The sequence below is a fragment of the Archocentrus centrarchus genome, chromosome 9, assembly GCF_007364275.1.
Source record: "Archocentrus centrarchus isolate MPI-CPG fArcCen1 chromosome 9, fArcCen1, whole genome shotgun sequence".
Taxonomy (NCBI): domain Eukaryota; kingdom Metazoa; phylum Chordata; class Actinopteri; order Cichliformes; family Cichlidae; genus Archocentrus; species Archocentrus centrarchus.
Window position 1 is genome coordinate 15,623,774 of NC_044354.1, and position 19,925 is coordinate 15,643,698.

The window sequence follows — 19,925 nt, forward strand, 5'->3', positions numbered from 1 at the left end:
AATGCCCACCTTTTGCCATTCAGGATTTGTTCACAGCTGTAAGTTAATTACTCTCACAGACATCATTCAAATGAAACATGAACTTTATTACTTCATCCAGCATTACATCTGGTGGAAACACTGAGCAACATAACCCATGATAGGTCAGTGGTCTTCACTATACATTTAATAGTTTTTCTAGTTCCATTTTTTTTTTTTTAACAAAGTGTTAAATGGGTGGAAAAACATTTTTCTTTTGAGTCAGTTGCCACATGGCACAGACTGAAGCAAAACTACATGTAAAAGTCTGTCAGGGGACAGAAGGAACGAAACAATGTGGTTTAAAGGGGACGTATCATGCTTTTAAATCCTTCCTTTTCATATGTAAATCATTCACTTGTGGTCTATATGAAGTAGAACTGCTTTGGTCTGAATTCCTCATTGTTGTAGCTCCAGAGCCCTCGTTTACCTCTCTTCTGAAGTGCATCTTAGAGCAACTCGTTTTGGTGCGGTCTCTTTAAATGTGAATGAGACGTTTACATTTTCTGCACTCCTAGACACTCAAAAAAAAAATGTATTTAAGGGATATAAAAGTGGATTTTGCATGATATGTCCCCTTTAATGCTTCCTCCAAACTGGTAAAAACTTTTGAGGAGGGGGCAAAAGGGAGAAGAGGTCCCCTACAATGAAGTATGACTTTAGGATGCTGACAGGGACCCCGAATCATGAAACAGCGGTGTACATAAGTTATCACAGAGTGCACATGCAGAAATGTCAGCCAGAGCAAACCAGAAACCAAATACTGGTTTTGTGTAGTAAACTTTGAAGTATGTTAGACCGAGATCTCCTCTTAACAGGTCAAAAGGTTTCTGTTCAAAGGAAGTACAAACGGGTATAAAAGAAAAAATAATTTAAGTACAAGGAAAGGAAACTAAACATTCTCCATTTAAAAAAAAAAACAAAAAAAAATCATCTAAATAGGAAGGAAATAAAACTAGTTTCCTTCCAGTTTTCTAACAAGACCAAAGTGTGAGTGGAGAGCCAGTTTTTGTTACTAGAGGGATCATAACAAATGCAATTCATTGAGCCTGTTGGTACATTAGACAGGCCTTATTTGTGTTTTCACAGCTGCTAGTGTCAGCTCGAGTTGTGCCAAACATCTAGTGGTTATGTTTCCGAATGTGCCACTTAAACCTCTCCAGACTCTAAAGAGCACGTGGCCTCTTGGGATTGATCTGCTTACTGGCTTGCTCCTCCTCCTGCAGTGCAGAGCGGAATGACTTCACTTTATCTGTTGATGAGAGGAAAAGGGTTTCATACATTTTAAAATGAAAACGGTTGAATATTAACTGAAAGGAGGAAGATGTGTTGTTAGTGATGCGCGTGTGTGCTTCAGGCATACCTCGGAGCTCGGTGAGGATTTCTATCTTTTGATCTAGGATTTGCTCCAGCTGTGTGGCATAAGACTCCACGTCATAATCCACCTCTTCTGTCATCTCCAGCAGCACCTTCTCATCTTCCAGCCACCGGATAGACTCCTGCTCAGAGAAGAGACACAGCACCAAAGAACAATGAAGAGAAGTTATGAATTCATTTTCGTTTATCTATTTGGATTCATGCAAGGATGAGCTGGACTGTTTTCTAACCTGGAAAACAGCCCTGTGGTCCTCTAGGACCTGCTCCTCCATCTCTACCAACTGTGACACAGCTTCGTGGAAGGTGAAGAGCTGGGGAGACACTTCTTCCTCCTAGGAAACAGGTTTACAGATTCAGCAACAAGATCCAGATTTAAACAAAGGAGATCGGGCCTTTTCAATAGCTGCTCCTAAACTGTGGAACAGACTTTTCCATTAGGACGTCTTCAACGTTAAACGTTTTTTTTAAACCCTACTGAAACCCCATGTTTATTCTTTTCTGTTTGTTCTTCCATTTGCATTTAGCTTGTGTTTGTGATTTTTAAATGTGTTTTAATCTTTTATTGACTCACTATTTTGTATGGCACATTTCAGTCAAAATCTCATTTCCTTACAAGAACTTAATGGAAAGAGACGGCACATCAGACACCATTTCTGAAATCTGGTCATCTACCTTTCACTGATAAATAACAGTATTAAGCCTAAGCACTTTTAACCTGATGTTCACACTTTTGCACTGATGAATGCATTGGGAGCAATGTGGGGTTCAGAATCTTGGCCAAACATGCAGGTTTGCAGGCTGAGTTACAGCCCCCACATTTACAGATATAATTTCCAGATCCTAATAACGAGATTTATGTTTCAAAAAACCGACTGTGTACACTTACATTCTGCTCACATAGAAGTTTGAGGTCATCTCTCTGCGGTGAGATGCTCAGCCACTCCTCATCCAACAGTTCCAGCTGGTTGACAGCATGGATATTGGGCCGCCCCCCTTCCATCACTTGGTTGGGGTCCACTGTCAGCTCCTTCACCCTGCAGACAAAACAAAAAACAAAAAGATAAGGACCCAGTGATCACAGGTCAGACCTGTTCTTAACAAGGCTGGTGTTCGTGGTTTGCACAGCATGGTAGCATCATGGCAGCAGTGACATCATGCACAGGGATAGATGACAATGCTCAATCTCCAGATATCAGTTTTCACAGGAACTGGAGTCTGGGTGGTCAGAGCTCACATTTAACTAGGCTTTCACAGAGCTAACATGGGATTACAGCACTGTACCCAACCTGCAGGTGCCAGCAGTAATTAATTAGGACTACGACTAGGATTAGGGACTACCTGCTGAGCGTTTGGCTCAAACAAAAGCTCTTTGTTGATGCTTTTGCCAAAGAGCTTAAGTCGAGTTTTGCACCGGCACATACTCGTTCTGACTTATCACACCCAGCTTTCAGTTATCCCTGACATCCGGGGCGTCAGCAACGATGAAATAACAGAGCAAACAAAAGACACACCTACAGGGGCAGACAGACATATTGTTCTTCAAGACTGAGTGAAAGAAACAAAAAAAAAACATTTGTCTACAGCTCAGATGAAAGTCAAAGCTGGGATGAAAAGTGTCACAACATGGAGATGAAAAACAGGGGAAGACACAGGACGTCTACCACAGTGAACAGCTGATGAAATGAGCTCATGGGTGTGTTTTATAATGTATTATATACACAAAGGGAGGGGCATGCACTGTGTGTACTTGTGTTTATGCGTGCAGTGCTGTGCTTTGGGAGTGCTTGACCTGCTGGGAGAGGTAGCAGCAAAGTCATCATACTCAAAGGTATTGGTGGGCGAGTGCTCAGGGCGGCTTCCCTGACCGCTCTGGGAGAACGGGATGTCTGACGGACTAATCCCAAACTCCTTCACTCTACACAGCCATCATACCAGCACAGAGAGCAGCAGAGGGCAGGAGACAAGAAGGAAACAAAGTAGGAAAAAAAAAGGGAAGAGGACACGAGAGTCAGAACGAACAAGAGTAAGCAGAGAAATTTAGAGTAGTACAGCTAATTACAGTCTCTACAAAAGCCACTGGGGATTATAGAGGAATTAAAAGGAGCTATAATTTCATAAAAGGGAATAATCCAAGATCTTTCTGTAACAGCAAGATACTGTCCAAATCACCGGAGTGGGTCATCATAATCCCACCTGTTAGCGTAGCGTAGTGTGTTGAGTGTGTTCTCACAGGATGTCATCCCAGGAGAGATTGTTGCAATCTGGAGAAAAACATCATTTGGATTCATTTCAGATTTATTAATCTCCTGAAGAGTTGTGACAGCATGGTCAAAGCTTGTATATGAAGACAGAACTGACCATGCATGTGCGTGAATTTTCCCCGATAAAAGAGTCTCTGAGGACCTGGGTGAGTTTACTGGCTCTGAATGGAGTATGAGGCTTGTTACGCCCGAGAGCTCTGATACACTCCTGCAACAAGAAGAGAGACGCACTTAGTAAATTTAAAAAGAATCTATGTATTTCTCTGTCTTTTCACAAACCAATGAAATTTATTAGGTTTTAGCCAGCCCTTGAAGTCAGCTACCCCCTTCACTGCCCACAGACCTTCAGAGCCAACAGGCTTTTGTTGATTTCGGCTCCCTCCAGACGAGTCTGGCGGTCAGCACTCGATGTATCTGCCCCCCTCTCATTCCCCGCGAGATCGATGAGGGAGAACTTTCCATGCATCTTTCCCTTCCTCCGAAGAATGATCTGGAATACAGCATGGCTGCGAGACGAGTGAGCATTGGCTGACGTCTGCCCTGATGTTCTACAAGAGAGGAAGGAAAAAAAAAAAAAGATGAAGACAGAGTGAACTGCTAAACTGAGCAAGAAATTCACATAAGGATGAGGCCTCTTTCATTTGCTGTAAATAGAACAAAGATTCTGTCACAACATTAAAGGTGTTTCACAGAGTTTTGATATGATCACTAATCAAATACAAGCATTCAAATTCTTGGGATTCCTGGCAAAGTTTCTGTTGTCCTACCTGCAACTGTTTCCCACTTCTATGAGTTTCAGGACATCCTCTGTGCACTTGACCTCCTTCTCCTGCAGCCCCACCACCTGTACTTGCTGTTTCCCATCCTCCAGCACCCTCAGCTTAGCTTTACGATTCAGCAGGTCAAACACCTATCGTTACAAACACAGTTCCGTCAGCACGGGCTAAAGCTCTATTTAGAAAAGAAAGAAGAAAGAAACGAGCACTTGCCTTCCCACTGTAGATTTCAAAGAAGGTTGCGTACACTTGTAGATCTAACTTTTTGTAGCTGGGTTTCTTCAACATGAGAAATACATCCCGAGCTGCACGAAAACAGATGAGATATCTAATACCAGCAAATCAAAGCAAACCCTTCATAATATAACCAAACAAATCAAATGCATTCTTTGGTCAACAAAAAGTTGCAGCTAATGTGCTTACCAGCTAATGCATAAATTCCTTTAGAGCAGTCTTGGTTCTTCCCAGAGAAGTCGCCACCCATAGTCTGTGACACAATAAAAAATACAGATGAAACTGTATTTTCCAATTATATAAAATACAATAACTATAAGGTTTAAGCCCTTATATGCTTTTTAAAAGTCATTATGTGTAACTCACATGTGTTTTTCCACTGCCCGTCTGTCCGTAGGCGAAGCAGGTGGCCATGCCTCTTTCAAAAATGGTTTCTACAAGAGGTCTGGCAGTGAACCTGCAGGAGAAAAAAAGAACGCACAATCACGCTCTACTCCATCCCCAAAAGCAAGATATAAAATATCAACAATTCATTAATCTCCTCATGTTCATCAGTCACGTTTCTTCCTGCTAAAGAAATTAGATTAACATGCAAAAAACATTTAATTCATTTTCAACCTGAAGATGTCAAACTGTGGCTGCTCTTTGAATTATTGTGTTTTAGTAACAATGCAAATAGATAAACAGTCACTTGCAGCATGTTTGTAAATGATTAAACTTCTAATAAAAACTCCACTAGATTTACAAGTAACCACTGATCGATCGCAATCAACGCTGCATTACTGCCACAGGCTCAAGATGGAAGAGTTGCCAGGATCACTAAAGGAGCAGATTTTGCTGGCTGACTGGACAGGTCGCACCCCTAGACGTGTGGCTGCGCCGAGCCGAGTTTCCCCCCCCTCACAGCCCAGAGGTTGGCTGGATGAGGATATGGGGAAAACAGTGAGTTGTCCATTTGCAGTTTATGGCTCAGAAACTATTCAGTAAATTGTTTCAGACATACGTCTGAGAGATGTTTGCAGACGTTGATGTTAAGATAAACATTTTAAGAACTGGAAAGTCTGGTTGATCTAGAGCAGGGGTGTCAAACTCAATCATTTGAAGGGCCAAAATTGAAGCCAAAGTCTGAGTCGTGGGCCTAACAGAATTAAAAATCATTTTAATCAGCAATATGATTTGAATGGTCAGAAAACACATTAAATATAAAATGATAATTTTCTTTAAAAATAACATCAGAAAAAATATAATAATAATAATAATAATAACTAGATAAATAAAATCGAAGTCATTACTACTTTTGAAAAAGTTATTTTTAATGCAAAAAGAGACTTTTTACCTGATCAGTACATATAAAAGCCACGCTGCCAAAAACTGACCGCACCTGTACCAGGAATATTCTTTATCGCTCAAAATGACCTGATACCATTCACGAGATATTCATTTCAGATATTATAGGCCAGCAACTTGTTTAGAACGGTTTAAATATCGGCATTTATTTATTTTTATTTATTTATTTATTGGCAAAAGCCAGAACCTGACATGTTCTCCACAATCTGACATTTTCAGCTTGGGTCTGTTCTTGGAAAGGTTTTAAGAACAGTGAGAAAGTGATCATGAGCGTTCAAGAAAAGATAATCATCTCGTTTTCTCGAGAAAACCATCGGTAAATTAACTCGTTATCTCAACAAAGTTCGTTTTCTCGAGAAAACAAACCTCTGTCTTTGGCTAATTTTTCACGTGCTGTATCACACAATTTGAATCACATAATCTGAAATTAAATAAATCTAACGGCTCAGATGCAGATCCGGATTGCAAACCTGTAAACCATCTCGTTGGTGGTGCTGTCATCAAAGGCATAGTCAAAACGGAAGGTCTGATTCTCCAGGTAGCGGGTCAGGTCCACTTTTTGTTTAGGTTCATGAACCATCACCACATCCTTACTGGGAATAGTGATCACATCCAAATCCTTCATGGCCAACTCTGAAACACAGCAGAGGCAACACTGTCAAATGTCATATAACAGTAGTTAAAATTTACCCTTTAATTAGAAAATAGCAGGTAACATGAGATGAAACTCAAAGATCTTTACCTTTTTTGTTGAGTGGACGTTTCCTCACACAAACGCATATTCTGTGCTCTTCAATCTGGGCGGTGCAACAAGAAGAACATTTTATTTAACTGCAGCTGAAGATCGAGTCTTACCAATCAGGAGAGAAGAAGAATTTTCACCAGGTCTGCTGTGGTCAGGGGCCGGTAGTCTAGACTGGCTCGGAAATCTCGGATCATGTACATGATCTCATAGTTAGGGATGGTGGTGTCCACCTCCTGAAGAAAGACGAATAGAGGCGAAGATGTAGATGTGGAAGATGTAGCCCCAACTTAATCACCAAAGAGACAATTATTCTTACGTCAAATAGACTCTCATTTCAATTTAAATCAGCTCAGTGTCAACAATATGTGTGTTTTATTGAAATCCAACAGATATATTTTGTCATTTACAAAACAAAAAATATGAACAGCATCGGGGTACCTGAGCCCTCTTCTCCCTGAGCTCCTGTTGCTGAAGCCGGCGTCTTTCTCTTTTCTCTTGAAGTTTTTCCACCTCCTTCACACAGTTTGACTTCCGTCTCGCTGCCATTTAGAAAAGAGAAACAGTAATTCTTCTCTCTTTCACATCATGCATCAACAGCCTTCTCTTCTTCTTTCATCTCTTTTACGGTGTGCTACTCCTCCTTTCCCAGTCTCTTCTATCAGCGTTCATTTATTTAAAGAGAAGGAAAACCTTTGGCTCACTCCAACAAAGCAGAGCAGTGATACAGCTACTACAGAGTAGGATGCAGCGGCTGGCACGCAGCGTCTCCCGCATAATATTAGCAGCTTTCTCTACAAAACCAACAAAAGGCCTTTGCAGAGTGTTCAAAACCTGCTCTTTTTATTTGTTTTCTCACACACAACTGGTCATGTGACCTCTGAGGGGAAAAAACAAATACAAACAAAAATCACTTACAATGCAGGATGTGTGCCTCGCATTACTGTTTTAATTCAGTCTGATTACAGTAAGAGGCTGTTTCAAATCAAGAATGATTGTCTTAAGAAGGTTATTCCAAAGCTTCCAAGCACCACACCCCCAAATTAGTTTTGTTTCAGGTCAATCAAACTATTAGTCACCATAATAAGAGAACACAAGTTAGCAAATATGTGAGTAAGAGCCACTTCTGATTCACTGCAGAGTTCATCAAAACAGTGTTATTTGATTAGCCCTGGCTCGCCGCTGCAGCCCCAGCTTCCCACTGCAAAGGCCCAAGCACTGTAACACAGTCCTGTCCTCCTGCTGGCTCCAGTCCCTGAGAACCCAGACTATCGGAGCAGAGGGATTAATAATCTGCTCTAATCTGGGAGGAGAAGATGAGCTGGGTCAGCACCGGGACAAGAAGTATGAGGAACTCAGCACCGTCACTGCTTGTGGGGTATTCAGTCTGTCTGTGTGTGTGTGTGTGTTGGGGGGGTGTAGAGGGGGGGCAAGACATTTTAATCCCTCCTCTCAGCTCTTTGAATGACAGCGAGCACTTTTAGGAGAATAAAAGGCTATCACTGCTGTCTGAGCCCAGAGACGTAACACACAGTACTGTTCTCGCAGGCTCTTCCACGTGTGCGCCCATGTGTGACTCAGCAGAAATCACACACAAAAAAAGCAGTGCAGCCAAACAGCGCCACAATTTTTTTTTTTCCCCCTAATACCCAGAAAGCCTGTCTGCTGGATGGATTGTCCTTGTGCTGCTTCGTGGCCACATAGCAGCTCTGAACACTATGTGGCAGAGATCTGGGTGAGCAATCGTCTTGTATGACTAGAGGACTACCACATTCTATTGGGAACTATCAGAATCACTGTAAAGCACTGAGGGCAGGGGTAACATGCAGGTGATACATACAAAGCTGTCCAAACTCCTTTCTGGATAGTGGGTGATGTGAGGACTCTGTGATGAACATGTGGTCAACAAAGACATGACATTAAAAGATTTGAATGATGGGCTTTTATGTGATAGATTAATTTTCACTAACATCTAAAAGTATACTTGTATTAAAAAAAAGTTATATGGATTATGCTTCACATTTGCATAAGGGATTAGTCTAGAGGCTTTTGGCCAAATGCTTAAAACTGGTTTCCTGAAAATATAATTTTCTTGACAAATTTCATGAAATGACAGCTTTACTTAATTAAAAAAACAACTGTTTTGATTTTGTTACCGTTCTGTAGCTGCTGTTGTGTCTGGGCCTGAGTAGGCTGTGCAGGCTGCTGGGAGGGAGGAGGTGGAGCAGGCTCTGGCTGCTGAGGTTGTGGAGGTCTGGCCCGGGTTGGAATAGCTTAAGACACAAAACCACAAAGATTAAAACGCACATATCTACCAAACAACATTTGAAAACAACTGTTGTAAAACCTAGAAACAAAAATCTCTTTCACCATGTGGTTTTTTTTAATACCAGATTAGCAAATCACATTTCAGATTGCCGTCATTTTATTTATGTTTTGTTAAACCAACGTTAGCGTTTTACTAAAACAAGGCCTGAAAGACATTTTAGTTAACTGACATAAAAAATTACGGAGCCCTGCAAGTGACAAAAAGAAAGAAGTTCATAGGGAGATTAGGCCATGAACTTCCGGGTCAGTCTTGATACCACAGAAAGAACCACAGTGATGGAGGAGACACACTCACGGGAGAGATTCATAGATTTTTATTTTGAGCTTGGTCTAAACTATGAACTCAAAATAAAAGCTTGCGGGATTTCGCAAAAGATCTTTTTTTTTGTATTTTTTAAACTTCAATGACCCTTGTGGGGCTCCGTAAAAAAATTTGGAGTACAGAAAGAAACAAAAGCCGACTGAAATCAAAATGAACTAAAATAAAAATAGACTGAAAAATTTGTCAACACAACAAACAAACTGTTGCAAAGGTTTACTGAAACTGAATGTCTATAAGACTGGATACTCTGTATTGTAGAAATAAACAAACAAAAAAAGCTACTTTCAACTGCTCCCTTATTCACACGGGGTCGCAACAGTCGGTAGCTCCGTACAGATGTTTTTACGCATCCCGACAAAATGGATTTGTATTTCCTCCTGTGATCAAACTACTGATCCAAAATGTGTAAACCACTACACCATAGAACCACCTGACACTCATAAAATTTAGACATGTTTAAACAACTAATACATGCCTGTACTACACCATGCTTTGGCCTCTGTGTGCTGTTAGCCTTGAAATGAATATCATACGATGCTTTTGTAAAGCATGGTAGGTGCATACATGCAAAAAAAACTGTGCAATTTTAACCCACTGTTAGGTGGTTGCTAGGCATGTATAATTCAGCTTTAGCAGATATAAATGAGAAGCTACTGTCATGAAATATAAATTATACAGTGCTTTTATAAGATGCTAGAGGTGCATAAATACGAAAAAATAAAATAAAAATAAAAAATATAAAAAATAAAGAGAAGAAGGTGATTTTATCTTGCTGCTAATGTGAGGTAACATGATGGCATAATATGTAATATAGATAAGAACCTTTAGGGGCCTAAGATGTTTGGTTGCCCAACACCTGATTGTGTAGGAGGAGTTGGCAGACAAAAGCACAAACACACAGATTTTGTGCATTACAGTAAAATAATTACTAAAGTAAAGCAGGCAATCAATGAGAAAAAAAAACAACAACCTACAAATGAAAATTGATGAAAAAGACAAAACTATAATAATTGTTGAAAACAATCAATAAATTCAATAACAATCAAATAAACTATAATTATGTGAGGATGGTGAAGCATTTCCTCAAACACTGCATGAAACAAACCTCTATTATCCCTGGATGGAGTTTCATTCTTAACAGGTGCTATCGTCCGTCGGTTCTGTGAGCAAAGAGTAAATAAATAAAAATAACAGTGTTAGCTAGAGTGATTCCTAATTTTGTTGGCCACAAAGTTTCAAACTTTTCTCATCATGACTACTCTGCATACAGAGATACAGAAATACACACAAGACATGAGAATAAGCCCAAAATTCAGATTAGTGCTGATTACGAAGGCCCCTTTCAGAGTACAGTGGTTGATATATCCACACGCCGTAAAGCACACTGTGTGGCACAGATGGAGGAACAGAGCCGCACAGGTACAACTCCTGATCCTTCGTCTGTGCAGACAGCTCTTTATACGTGCAGCCTGTTATCTAATTGATAGAAATCGAAACGTTTTCCTCTTATTTCTGATCATTTGATGAACAACAATGTCTAATAAATCAGTAAATGAGAGCTGGGTAAGACTTAAATTTCATTTGGATCTCATTAAAATAGTTTTGGAAGGTGCATAAAAAAACCCCCCAAAAAAATCTTTCTGTTGTAGGAAAAACATCAGCTAACAGTTGGAGCTTATGGCACAAAACATTAAAAAAAAAAAAAAAAAAAATCCCCGGCCTGAGCCTGGCTGCGCTGAACACTGAATTCTTAATGAATCTAAAAAGAACAAAGTTCCAAAAAGATTCTCACCTGTAAGTCTATATTTATGACACACGGTGTACTTAACAGGATAACAGTTAGCTGGTTACTGAGAAGGATCGAGGTTCTATATAAAGATCCAGCAAACTGAGCCACAGTAGCTAACTGAGGAAGCCTGGGCTCTACTAGCCCACGAATGAGGGATGTTAAACAAGGGGTGAGAAAACACAAAATGCTGCTATTCTGAAACAAGTGTTGATAAGGTGACATAGCAGCACTTACCTTTGCAATTTTGTTGACCTTCACACATGTGGGTGTAGGAGGGGGTGGAGTCTCTGGACTAGGGGCAATTTCCTCATCTGGAGCCACATCTGGATTAAGTGCAAATATACTCTCCAAGTCAATCTGTCCAGAAACAGAGCAGCAGAAGTCAGCTTATTGTTGTTCATTCAGCAATGTTTGGAAGCAGTCATTGTAACAGCACAGTGTGACACAAACAAATAAAATACATTTAATATGTAATTACTTTGAGTAACCAGCAAAAAGGTGCTCAACACTTGTAAAAAAAGGCTGGTGAATGTCATTTTTAAAGCTTTGTAGTACAAATCTGAACAATACTCGCTGGGTGAAAAAGCTGAGGGACAGGCTCGCTCCATGGATGCGCTGTCATTTTGATGAGCTGAGAATCAAGGCTGCAATTAATGGACAACCTGCTGGACCACCTGAGCCATAGTTTAACTTTCTCCCTGCCCAATTTATAATGCGTTTTTTGCTGTTTGACCTGCATGTACTTGCTCTAAAGATGGAGCTGAAGCAAATCCAGAACAGACATATTTCTAAGAATTATCCTGCTTATCTTTATTGCATTTTTTATTATGTCCATGGAAATAATTATGAAAATGTGATGTAGCAAGTATGGCAATCATATTCTATGACCCTGCCCTAGGATTTACTGTTAAATTTTCACACTGTGTACATGTGATCAGAGCTGCAGGGTGTGCAGGGGGTGATGGGTGGTAGGACATGCAGCTTAGTTGTGTAATCACAGCAGCTCCTGAACATTTTTGGATCTATTATTCATTGCTTCGGAAAAGAAAACACTTTCTGCTGGAAAGGAAACTTAAGGGGTGATGAATGGTGGTAAATAGCGGTCTACCTCTTTTCCCTTTGTGTCTCCATTTTCTATCCACTCCACTGTGACGCTCTCATTGTCCTCGTTAAGTGAGGTCACCATCGCCTGATGTATGCGTCCTGTAAAAGTACCAGAGACGAGGTTCAATTCAATCCAAACATCAGATTTGCAGAAAAACATTAAAAGGTTGAAGGGAAAGCTTATTGGGACCCAAACAGTTGCACAACAATGGAAAGCTCAAGTATTTTATTGTTTAGTATGTACAGCAACAACATGACTGCATCGGCTATTCACACCTGATTGATGATTCAGCAAGGATAAAAGGAGAATATATATGTAAGTGTCTGCAAAATGACGTCATTTTACATTTCCCCCCCAAATTAATGAATCCATACTAGCTTTAATTAAACACTTTCAAGACTAATTATGTAAGCTTCTTTTTCATCCTTGTCCTAAACATAAAGAATCAGGTTTCAGATAATGCAGTATTTCAGTGGCACATTACTAAAGCGAATCCTGCCTGTGCTCGTGACAAAGTGACCAACAGAGATTTTTGTTTTTTTTTATTTCTTTGGATCATCTCCCCTTTTTCTGTAAGCAACTGAGCAAATTTGGTTTCTTGTGAGGGGAAGGCTGTGGGCTGAGGCTAATCTTGGTAAGATCAGACCCGGAGGTTTGATAATGAAATGTTAGAGTATATCTCAGAGATGAGAACAGCTGCTGTTAGCCTCTGTGCTTCTCTCCACCCCTCTGTCAGCAACACTGCAATACCAACGGCTGTAAAAACAAAAAAAAAAAAAAGGAAAAAAGGCTGCACAGCCCTCCCATTTTTGCCTGTGTGGATCCGACTGCATGCTGTAAAATCCCGTCACTATCTAAGGAAACAGCATGTTCCAGTATCCATTATTTAGAGACACAAAGGGAGCTAGCAAGCGAAGATGCTTTCAGTGTTCTCGTGCTGAACATTTGATCGATTTACCATACGAAGGTTTTACATCTGCAAAAAGCAGGAAAGAGAAATTTACCGTGTTTAAAGAGAAAGAATAGGGAAAAACATTTTGTGACCTAAAAAGCTATGTTCATAAGGCAGCCATTTAATTCAAAAGAATACAAATATTCTATTTATCAGGTCTATTCTGTGCAGTTGTAACACCTTTAATTCATTAAAATTGAGGTTATTTAACAAAAGTCCTAAAACCCACCCTAATTTGTGAACAGCCAGTATTTCAATAGTATTTCTGATGATTTTTTTTGCCCTTACCTCCCAGCTGAATGGGTAAATATATCAATCATTAATTTATTAATAAGTAGTATCATGTTCATGTGCAGGGATAGCTTATCTTACTGCAGCAACTTGCACTACAATTAAGCTGTTTTCATATTTTATTATTAGAGAAATCACATCCCATATGCTGTTATAGAAACCTTCCATATTATCAGTAATGATAACAGTAACTAATGCGAACACTGAATTTGAATGGAAGTTATTTTTTGTTTGTTTTATTCAACTGATCAGACCTTTACCAAGTACAATAAAAATATTCCAACCGCTGAGATGGAGGTCAGCACTCAGTCTGAGGACCAAAGTATAGAACAAATTGTCTGATCTTAGAGCAGACTCATCTACTCTAAGATCCTGTGTGCCTGTTATGATAGCATCACTTTGGGCCTTAATCAGTGCTCACACATCCACATCCACTGTAATGGAGGAAGTATCCACATCCTTTATCTAAGTACTGATACCATACTTGAACAAGTAAAAAAAGTCCTGTGAAGGTCCTGAAAACGTTACTTCATATTACTTTGACATAAGTGACTGTTCCACAGCACGTCTTTTGTCCTGTCTTCCTCCCCTCACCCTGAACCGGTCGCAGCAGATGGCTGCCCCTCCCTGATCCCGGTTCTGCCGGATGTTTCTTCCTGTTAAAAGGGAGTTTTTCCTTCCCACCGTCACCAAGTACTTGCTCATAGGGTGTCGTTTTGATAGTTGGGTTTTCTTTGTAATTATTGTATAAACTTCACCTTGCAATATAAAGCACCTTGAGGTGACTGTTGTTTGGCGCTATATAAATAAAATTGAATTATGACATTATATGTCATTAGATTATTAATATTATTAACATTAATCAGAAATTGATGTAGTTGGTCAAATGACTGTTTAATAGGGCTGAAATTGAAATTAATTTAATGATTATTTTCTCTATTAGTCGATTGATTAGTTAGAAAAAGCTCCATGAATAGTCAGCACTGCAGTCACAAATGAAAATGTAAAGGTCTAAGAGCACTATAGCGTGAACAAGAAGATGACTGAGTCCTCATCAGAGCTCAAGGGGACCAGAAAAACCAGGTCCTCTTTTAAGTGCACTCACGTGAAAGCAAAAAGAATTCATTTCTCTTTTGTTGGTCCACTTTTTGTTGGACTTTTAGATGGCCGAGTTTGATTCTTCTGAAAAGAACAGTCAAAACAGCCTTGGTGTCCAGCGCTTTAAAAAGTTCCATTCTCCTCAATGCTATTCACAAACAAACTGATGGGTGACTTATTAAAGGTGCTGGTCCACCACAAGCTGCCATCATCTGCTTTTTCAAAGACTGTAAATAATACAGTGTTGGGGGGAAAAAGGACATGTGACACTATATGTCACACCAGAGACGCAGCACCCAGAGGGTTTATGGAAACAACTGTGCTAAGCATGGCTCTTCAAATCACTGCCCGCTAAAGGCCCTGGAGAGAAACGGCTGCCTGCTTAGCCAATGTCAAGCAGCCAGCCACAGACCACAGACTGCCTGTGGGCTCATAGCAATTGGACTCAATAAGCTACTTCATGCACAAGTAACAGCAGCAGAGACGAGAAAAACTTCTTCCAAACTGCTTTGGTAAAATAAGACAAATGTCTTGTTATATGTTAATGCTGAAGTTTAAAGATGCACCAACATGGAATTTAAGGGCTTAAAACAATCCAAATAAACTGGGGTTGCATAAACACTGCAAAATATAAATACAAATTAAAGTCATTTAAACCCCATATTTGATTAAAATTTGTCAAAATGAGCACACACTTTTAAAAAAAAATAACTTCTCAGTTTCAGTATTTGACGTGTTGTCTTTGAACCATTTTACATAAATATAAAATAGTACAAAGGTATAACTGTTAGCCCAGCTGCCTCACAGCAAGAAGGTCCCGGGTTCAAAACCACCAGCTGGCAGGGGCCTTTCTGTGTGGAGTTTGCATGTTCTCCCTGTGCCTGTGTGGCTTCTCTCTGGGTACACCAGCATCCTCCTGCAGTCCAGAGACATGCATGTTAGGTTAAATGGTGATTCTATATTGGCCATATGTGTGACCGTAAATGGGTGCCTGTCTCTCTCTGGAAAAGGATTTGAAAATATAATGATAAATAATGATGCACTGATAGATTGATCTAAAACCAAAACAAATAGGAAAAAGAAAGAAAGGTATCAGAATCAGCTATCAGCCAAATTGCTATTTTAATCACCAGTATTGACACAGGTACAGAACTTCACAATCGCTGCATCCCTAATTAGAAATAATTGTAATATACAATTTAATATCCCACTTAATGACCAAATTGCCTCACTATTATACATGCTGATACACAAAGGGCCTATAAATATAAATTTAAAAAAAGCTCTTGAACTTTACTGTTATGAAAGGTGAAGGTCTTTCACATTAAAGTGACGAACAGCTAGCTAATGCAATGCTCAACAGGTACTGGTGGTTGAGGAGAGCTGGTCGGTCTATAACTAATAGTTTATTACTGTCAAGTAAATTTTACACAGTTCATTAAGTTCAAACATAATAAGGCCATAGCATGTTTTTAGCTCTTTCATAAGAACCGACAACTATAAGAACAACACACTAAGGCAGAATAACAGTTATATGATCCTGATGAAACTGATGAACTGATCAGTTTCTTTCCAACTTTGCAAGACGTTTGTTGAGTCAACAGTGGCATCTTCACTGTATAGTGCCAGCACTTCATCTGTTAACAGAAGATATGCTGCAATTGAACTTTACAATTAGTGCAAACGCCAAGGGAGGAAGACACGATAAACTCATAAAGCAACAGTACAAGCAATTTCCCACGAAGAGGCTAAGCAAGGTTGCTGCTCGTAGAAACTCACTGTCATCAGTAGCACTGACTATGTAAACTGAGCCTCAATAGCAGTAAATACAACTAAACACAACTGTAGACATCAGGAGCCTGTGTAACCTATTGTACCCAGAGACATTTTTTAAAGTAGGAACAGCATAAAATTTATTGATTTGAATCCATTAAGTTCAACTGGAGAAAAAAAAAAACGAGTTATTTTTTAATTAGAATTAGGTCTTTTAATAATTCAGAACTGACTTATTTGGTTATCAGATCTGCTTAACAGCTAATTATTTAATCGTTCTTTCAGCAAAGCTACAGAGCCATCCGACAGGTTTCAAGGACACTGCATATGTCCTGTGGCAGACACTGTACACCTAGAAGATCCAGACGAGCTATTGTGCAGCTGCACTCTCTGACCTTGCCAAAGAAGGGAATATTTATTTTCCCTCCGGACATTAATAAGCTCTAAAGGCTGCCTAAGTCTTTCTCACAAACACACACTGTATTCCCATAGTTAAATGAGCTGAAATGGTAAGTGACACACAGGCTTGTCTTACTGAATGCCCCATCAAGTGTCCCACTTTTTTACTAAAACCTAGCTGAATAAGGAACACTGACACCTCCCAGTAGCAGAAGGGGCTTAAAATGGGGTGCTCAAGCTCGGCTAAGCCTGTGGAACAAACAAAACCCTCAAAGCATCGTTTTCACCCACAGAGCCAGAGGCACCTATTAATGAAACCAAATCAACATGACATAGATTCAGAAAAATGATGACGTGTATAAACACTATGCAGGAAGATGGCCCTTGTCTGTGGTCCTGTGCTCTGAAAGACCCTACTATGATATAACATTTTTTTAAAAAGTGAAAGCCTGATAATTAATGTTCAGGATCAATGAGCAGTATACCACCTTTAAAGGTGGGCACAACACACTAATGAATTAAACTGCTCCAAATGATTTTTATGAGACCTTCCTCTCAACAGGAATAAATATGAAATAGAAAAAAAAAAAAAACAAACACGGAGGGAGTGAGTGAGTGTCCTGGCAGAACGGAGGGAGCCGGCCGCAACAGATGGGGTGGTGGCTAATAGCCTGAATCTGGCTTGAATCTGAACCAGCCCCCAGAGAGAGAGGGAAAGGGCAATCCCTGCTCTGGATACAACACCAGACAGACAGAACTGGTTCCTTCTGTAGGCCTGCTGTGAATCTAGTTCACATCTCACTCCTGATGTCAGGCAGAGATTATGGATTTAAGGACATTGTCATCAATACTAAGCAGCACAGTGGCTGCAACACACCCCTGGCATTCAAGCTTATTTCCAAGTGCTTTGTACACAAGACCGGTGCTGTTTGAGGGTTTATTGCAAAACATTTTTACTGGGTGTAGCCTAGTCCTGAAAGGGGCCAGCAGGAATGACACAAACTTCTCTGTCATCTTTGGTTCTTCAGCCCTAAAGCAAAGCCACACAACTACACTGAGCTGGAAGAATAAAGCTGGCATTCACAGTCATACAACAAGCAACCTCTCCCTTTCTGAGTCTACTCATCTGTTAGGCCTCAGAAACAACTTCAAATCAACTAAATGCAGTGTAACCCCATTTTCTTCCTGAGCTACTATAGCTACAGTCTTAGTACCACTCTAATAAACCCTGGGTTGCTAGGTGTCTCATACACTTAAGGCTACCGTATATGCATTTTTTAAACCCCCTGACATTGCCTCCATCCAATAAAACACGATCATCTTTCGTGATCCACATGCAAAATCAAGAGGAGTAGAAGAAAAAAAAATCCTGGCATACGTCTGTGCTCTTGTTCCAAAAAGAATTTTATTGATGAAAAACATTATTAATACAGGATTTTGGACAAATAAAAAACACGTTTTCATAATAATTAGTGGTTTAGTTCCCTCAGAGAGCATTTAATGAACTAAAAATGAAAGAAATGCGGATAGAGCATAATCAAAAAGAAAATTGCATCTTAACTAAATGGAATTTACTCCGGCACTGCTGCTGCATTAAGCCGGGAAACAGCACACAGCCGTTTTGGCTAACCACAAGCTAACGCTAATCTCGCAGTCTACCGGAATAACGTTAGTTAGCTAAGCTAGCCGGGTTAGCAATGTAGCTAGCCTGGCTAATCATAAATTTGAATTCCTTGCTATAATAAATAATTTAAGAGACCGGGTGGCGCTAGAGTTAATGTGTTTCTACGTTTAATACATTTCCCATCAAAGCCGTTTGTTGTTATTTAATGATAAGAATTTAGATATATCGGGAAATATCTCCTGAATGGGCATGCTAACAAAGGTAAAGGCGCCCATTCAAAGGCTTAGGCCGTGCTGAAACTCTCCGCCCTGACAACTAATACTAACCCCAACATTACGCTCTGCAGCCAGGAACAACGGTTGCTATATTCAACAGCAGCGCAGCAACAAAGATCCCCCAAACAACTTACACAGCGCGACGGGAAAAATAAATAGACAGGGTGAAACTTACCATCGCTGCGTTTTATCTCCACATAAGTACCAACGACTATCTTCCCAAAGCTAGACGCCATTCTACATCACTTAAAAATAACAACAAATACTGGACTAGACACTTAATGCAAGCCGAGTAAAATCAGCTTCTTTGGCTGTCTTTGGTTTGAGAGGAAGATGCAGACAACATTACGCATTAGCTACCAAGAATAGCAGAGTTCTTCCGGCCAGCCTTTTCAAAATAAAACGACGATGGTGAATCATTAAGCATAGCATTTACTCATAGACTAGATAGATTACTACTGGTACCTCAAAGGAAAATATCGTACTTCATATTTAATTTAATTGAAAAACTATAACTTTTACCTTGTAAGTGATCACTTTGGGTACAGGCCCAACAAATAAATATTTTGTAGATATTGTAGGTTGTTATAATAAACTCCAAAATATTTTTTTAAGTTATTAAAATTAATCTGCTCTTACGCGATTTAAAATGATGACAATAACCAATGCAGTAGTTGATTATCCTGCAAAATGAGCACTTATATCTTTGAGGCTTTCAGTGTTATAGTTATACTTTGAAAATAAGATAAGATAAGATAAGATAAGATAAGATAAGATAAGATAAGATAAGATAAGATAAGATAAGATAAGATAAGATAAGATAAAACTTTAATGATCCCACGACGGGGAAATTTGTGCATTACAGCAGCTCAATACAGAGAAAAAATGAAAAGGATGAGTAAGAACAAATAACTAAACTAAAAACTAAAATAGAATAGAATAAAATAAAATAGCAAAAAACTATACACATATACATAAGCACTATATACATAAATATATATATCAGTGTCAATACCCACATTTACATATACACACATATACACACACGTCAAAACACTATATACAGATATCAAAATATTATATACATTTGTAGCCGGTAAGGTACACAGCATACATGGTATGCAACAGGGTTATTATAGTTAACGAAAACGAACGAAATAACGAAAACTGAAATTGAAAAAACATTGTCGTTAACTGAAATAAATAAAAACTAT

General features: G+C 39.5%; 1 protein-coding gene across 4 annotated transcripts; it reads right to left on the bottom strand.

The window, feature by feature from the left end:
• Positions 1 to 65: 65 nt before the first annotated feature.
• kif2a (kinesin family member 2a) lies at positions 66 to 19,067 on the bottom strand. 4 transcript variants are annotated; one of them, XM_030736900.1, is made up of 22 exons: positions 18,887 to 19,067; positions 12,303 to 12,397; positions 11,429 to 11,551; positions 10,511 to 10,565; positions 8,912 to 9,028; positions 8,596 to 8,640; positions 7,197 to 7,297; positions 6,896 to 6,991; positions 6,756 to 6,810; positions 6,484 to 6,646; positions 5,033 to 5,123; positions 4,856 to 4,919; positions 4,646 to 4,737; positions 4,424 to 4,566; positions 4,000 to 4,204; positions 3,754 to 3,864; positions 3,589 to 3,656; positions 3,185 to 3,310; positions 2,282 to 2,429; positions 1,626 to 1,727; positions 1,382 to 1,517; positions 66 to 1,270 (listed from the first exon to the last, which is right to left on the bottom strand). In XM_030736900.1, exons 1-22 carry the CDS (start codon positions 18,945 to 18,947, stop codon positions 1,185 to 1,187), a joined length of 2,283 nt encoding a protein of 760 aa, XP_030592760.1. In that variant the 5' UTR covers positions 18,948 to 19,067; the 3' UTR covers positions 66 to 1,184. The 4 variants fall into 4 exon arrangements, with proteins under 4 accessions (XP_030592760.1, XP_030592761.1, XP_030592762.1 ...); XM_030736901.1 differs by lacking the exon at positions 8,596 to 8,640; XM_030736902.1 differs by lacking the exon at positions 3,185 to 3,310.
• Between the last annotated feature and the right edge of the window lie 858 nt (positions 19,068 to 19,925).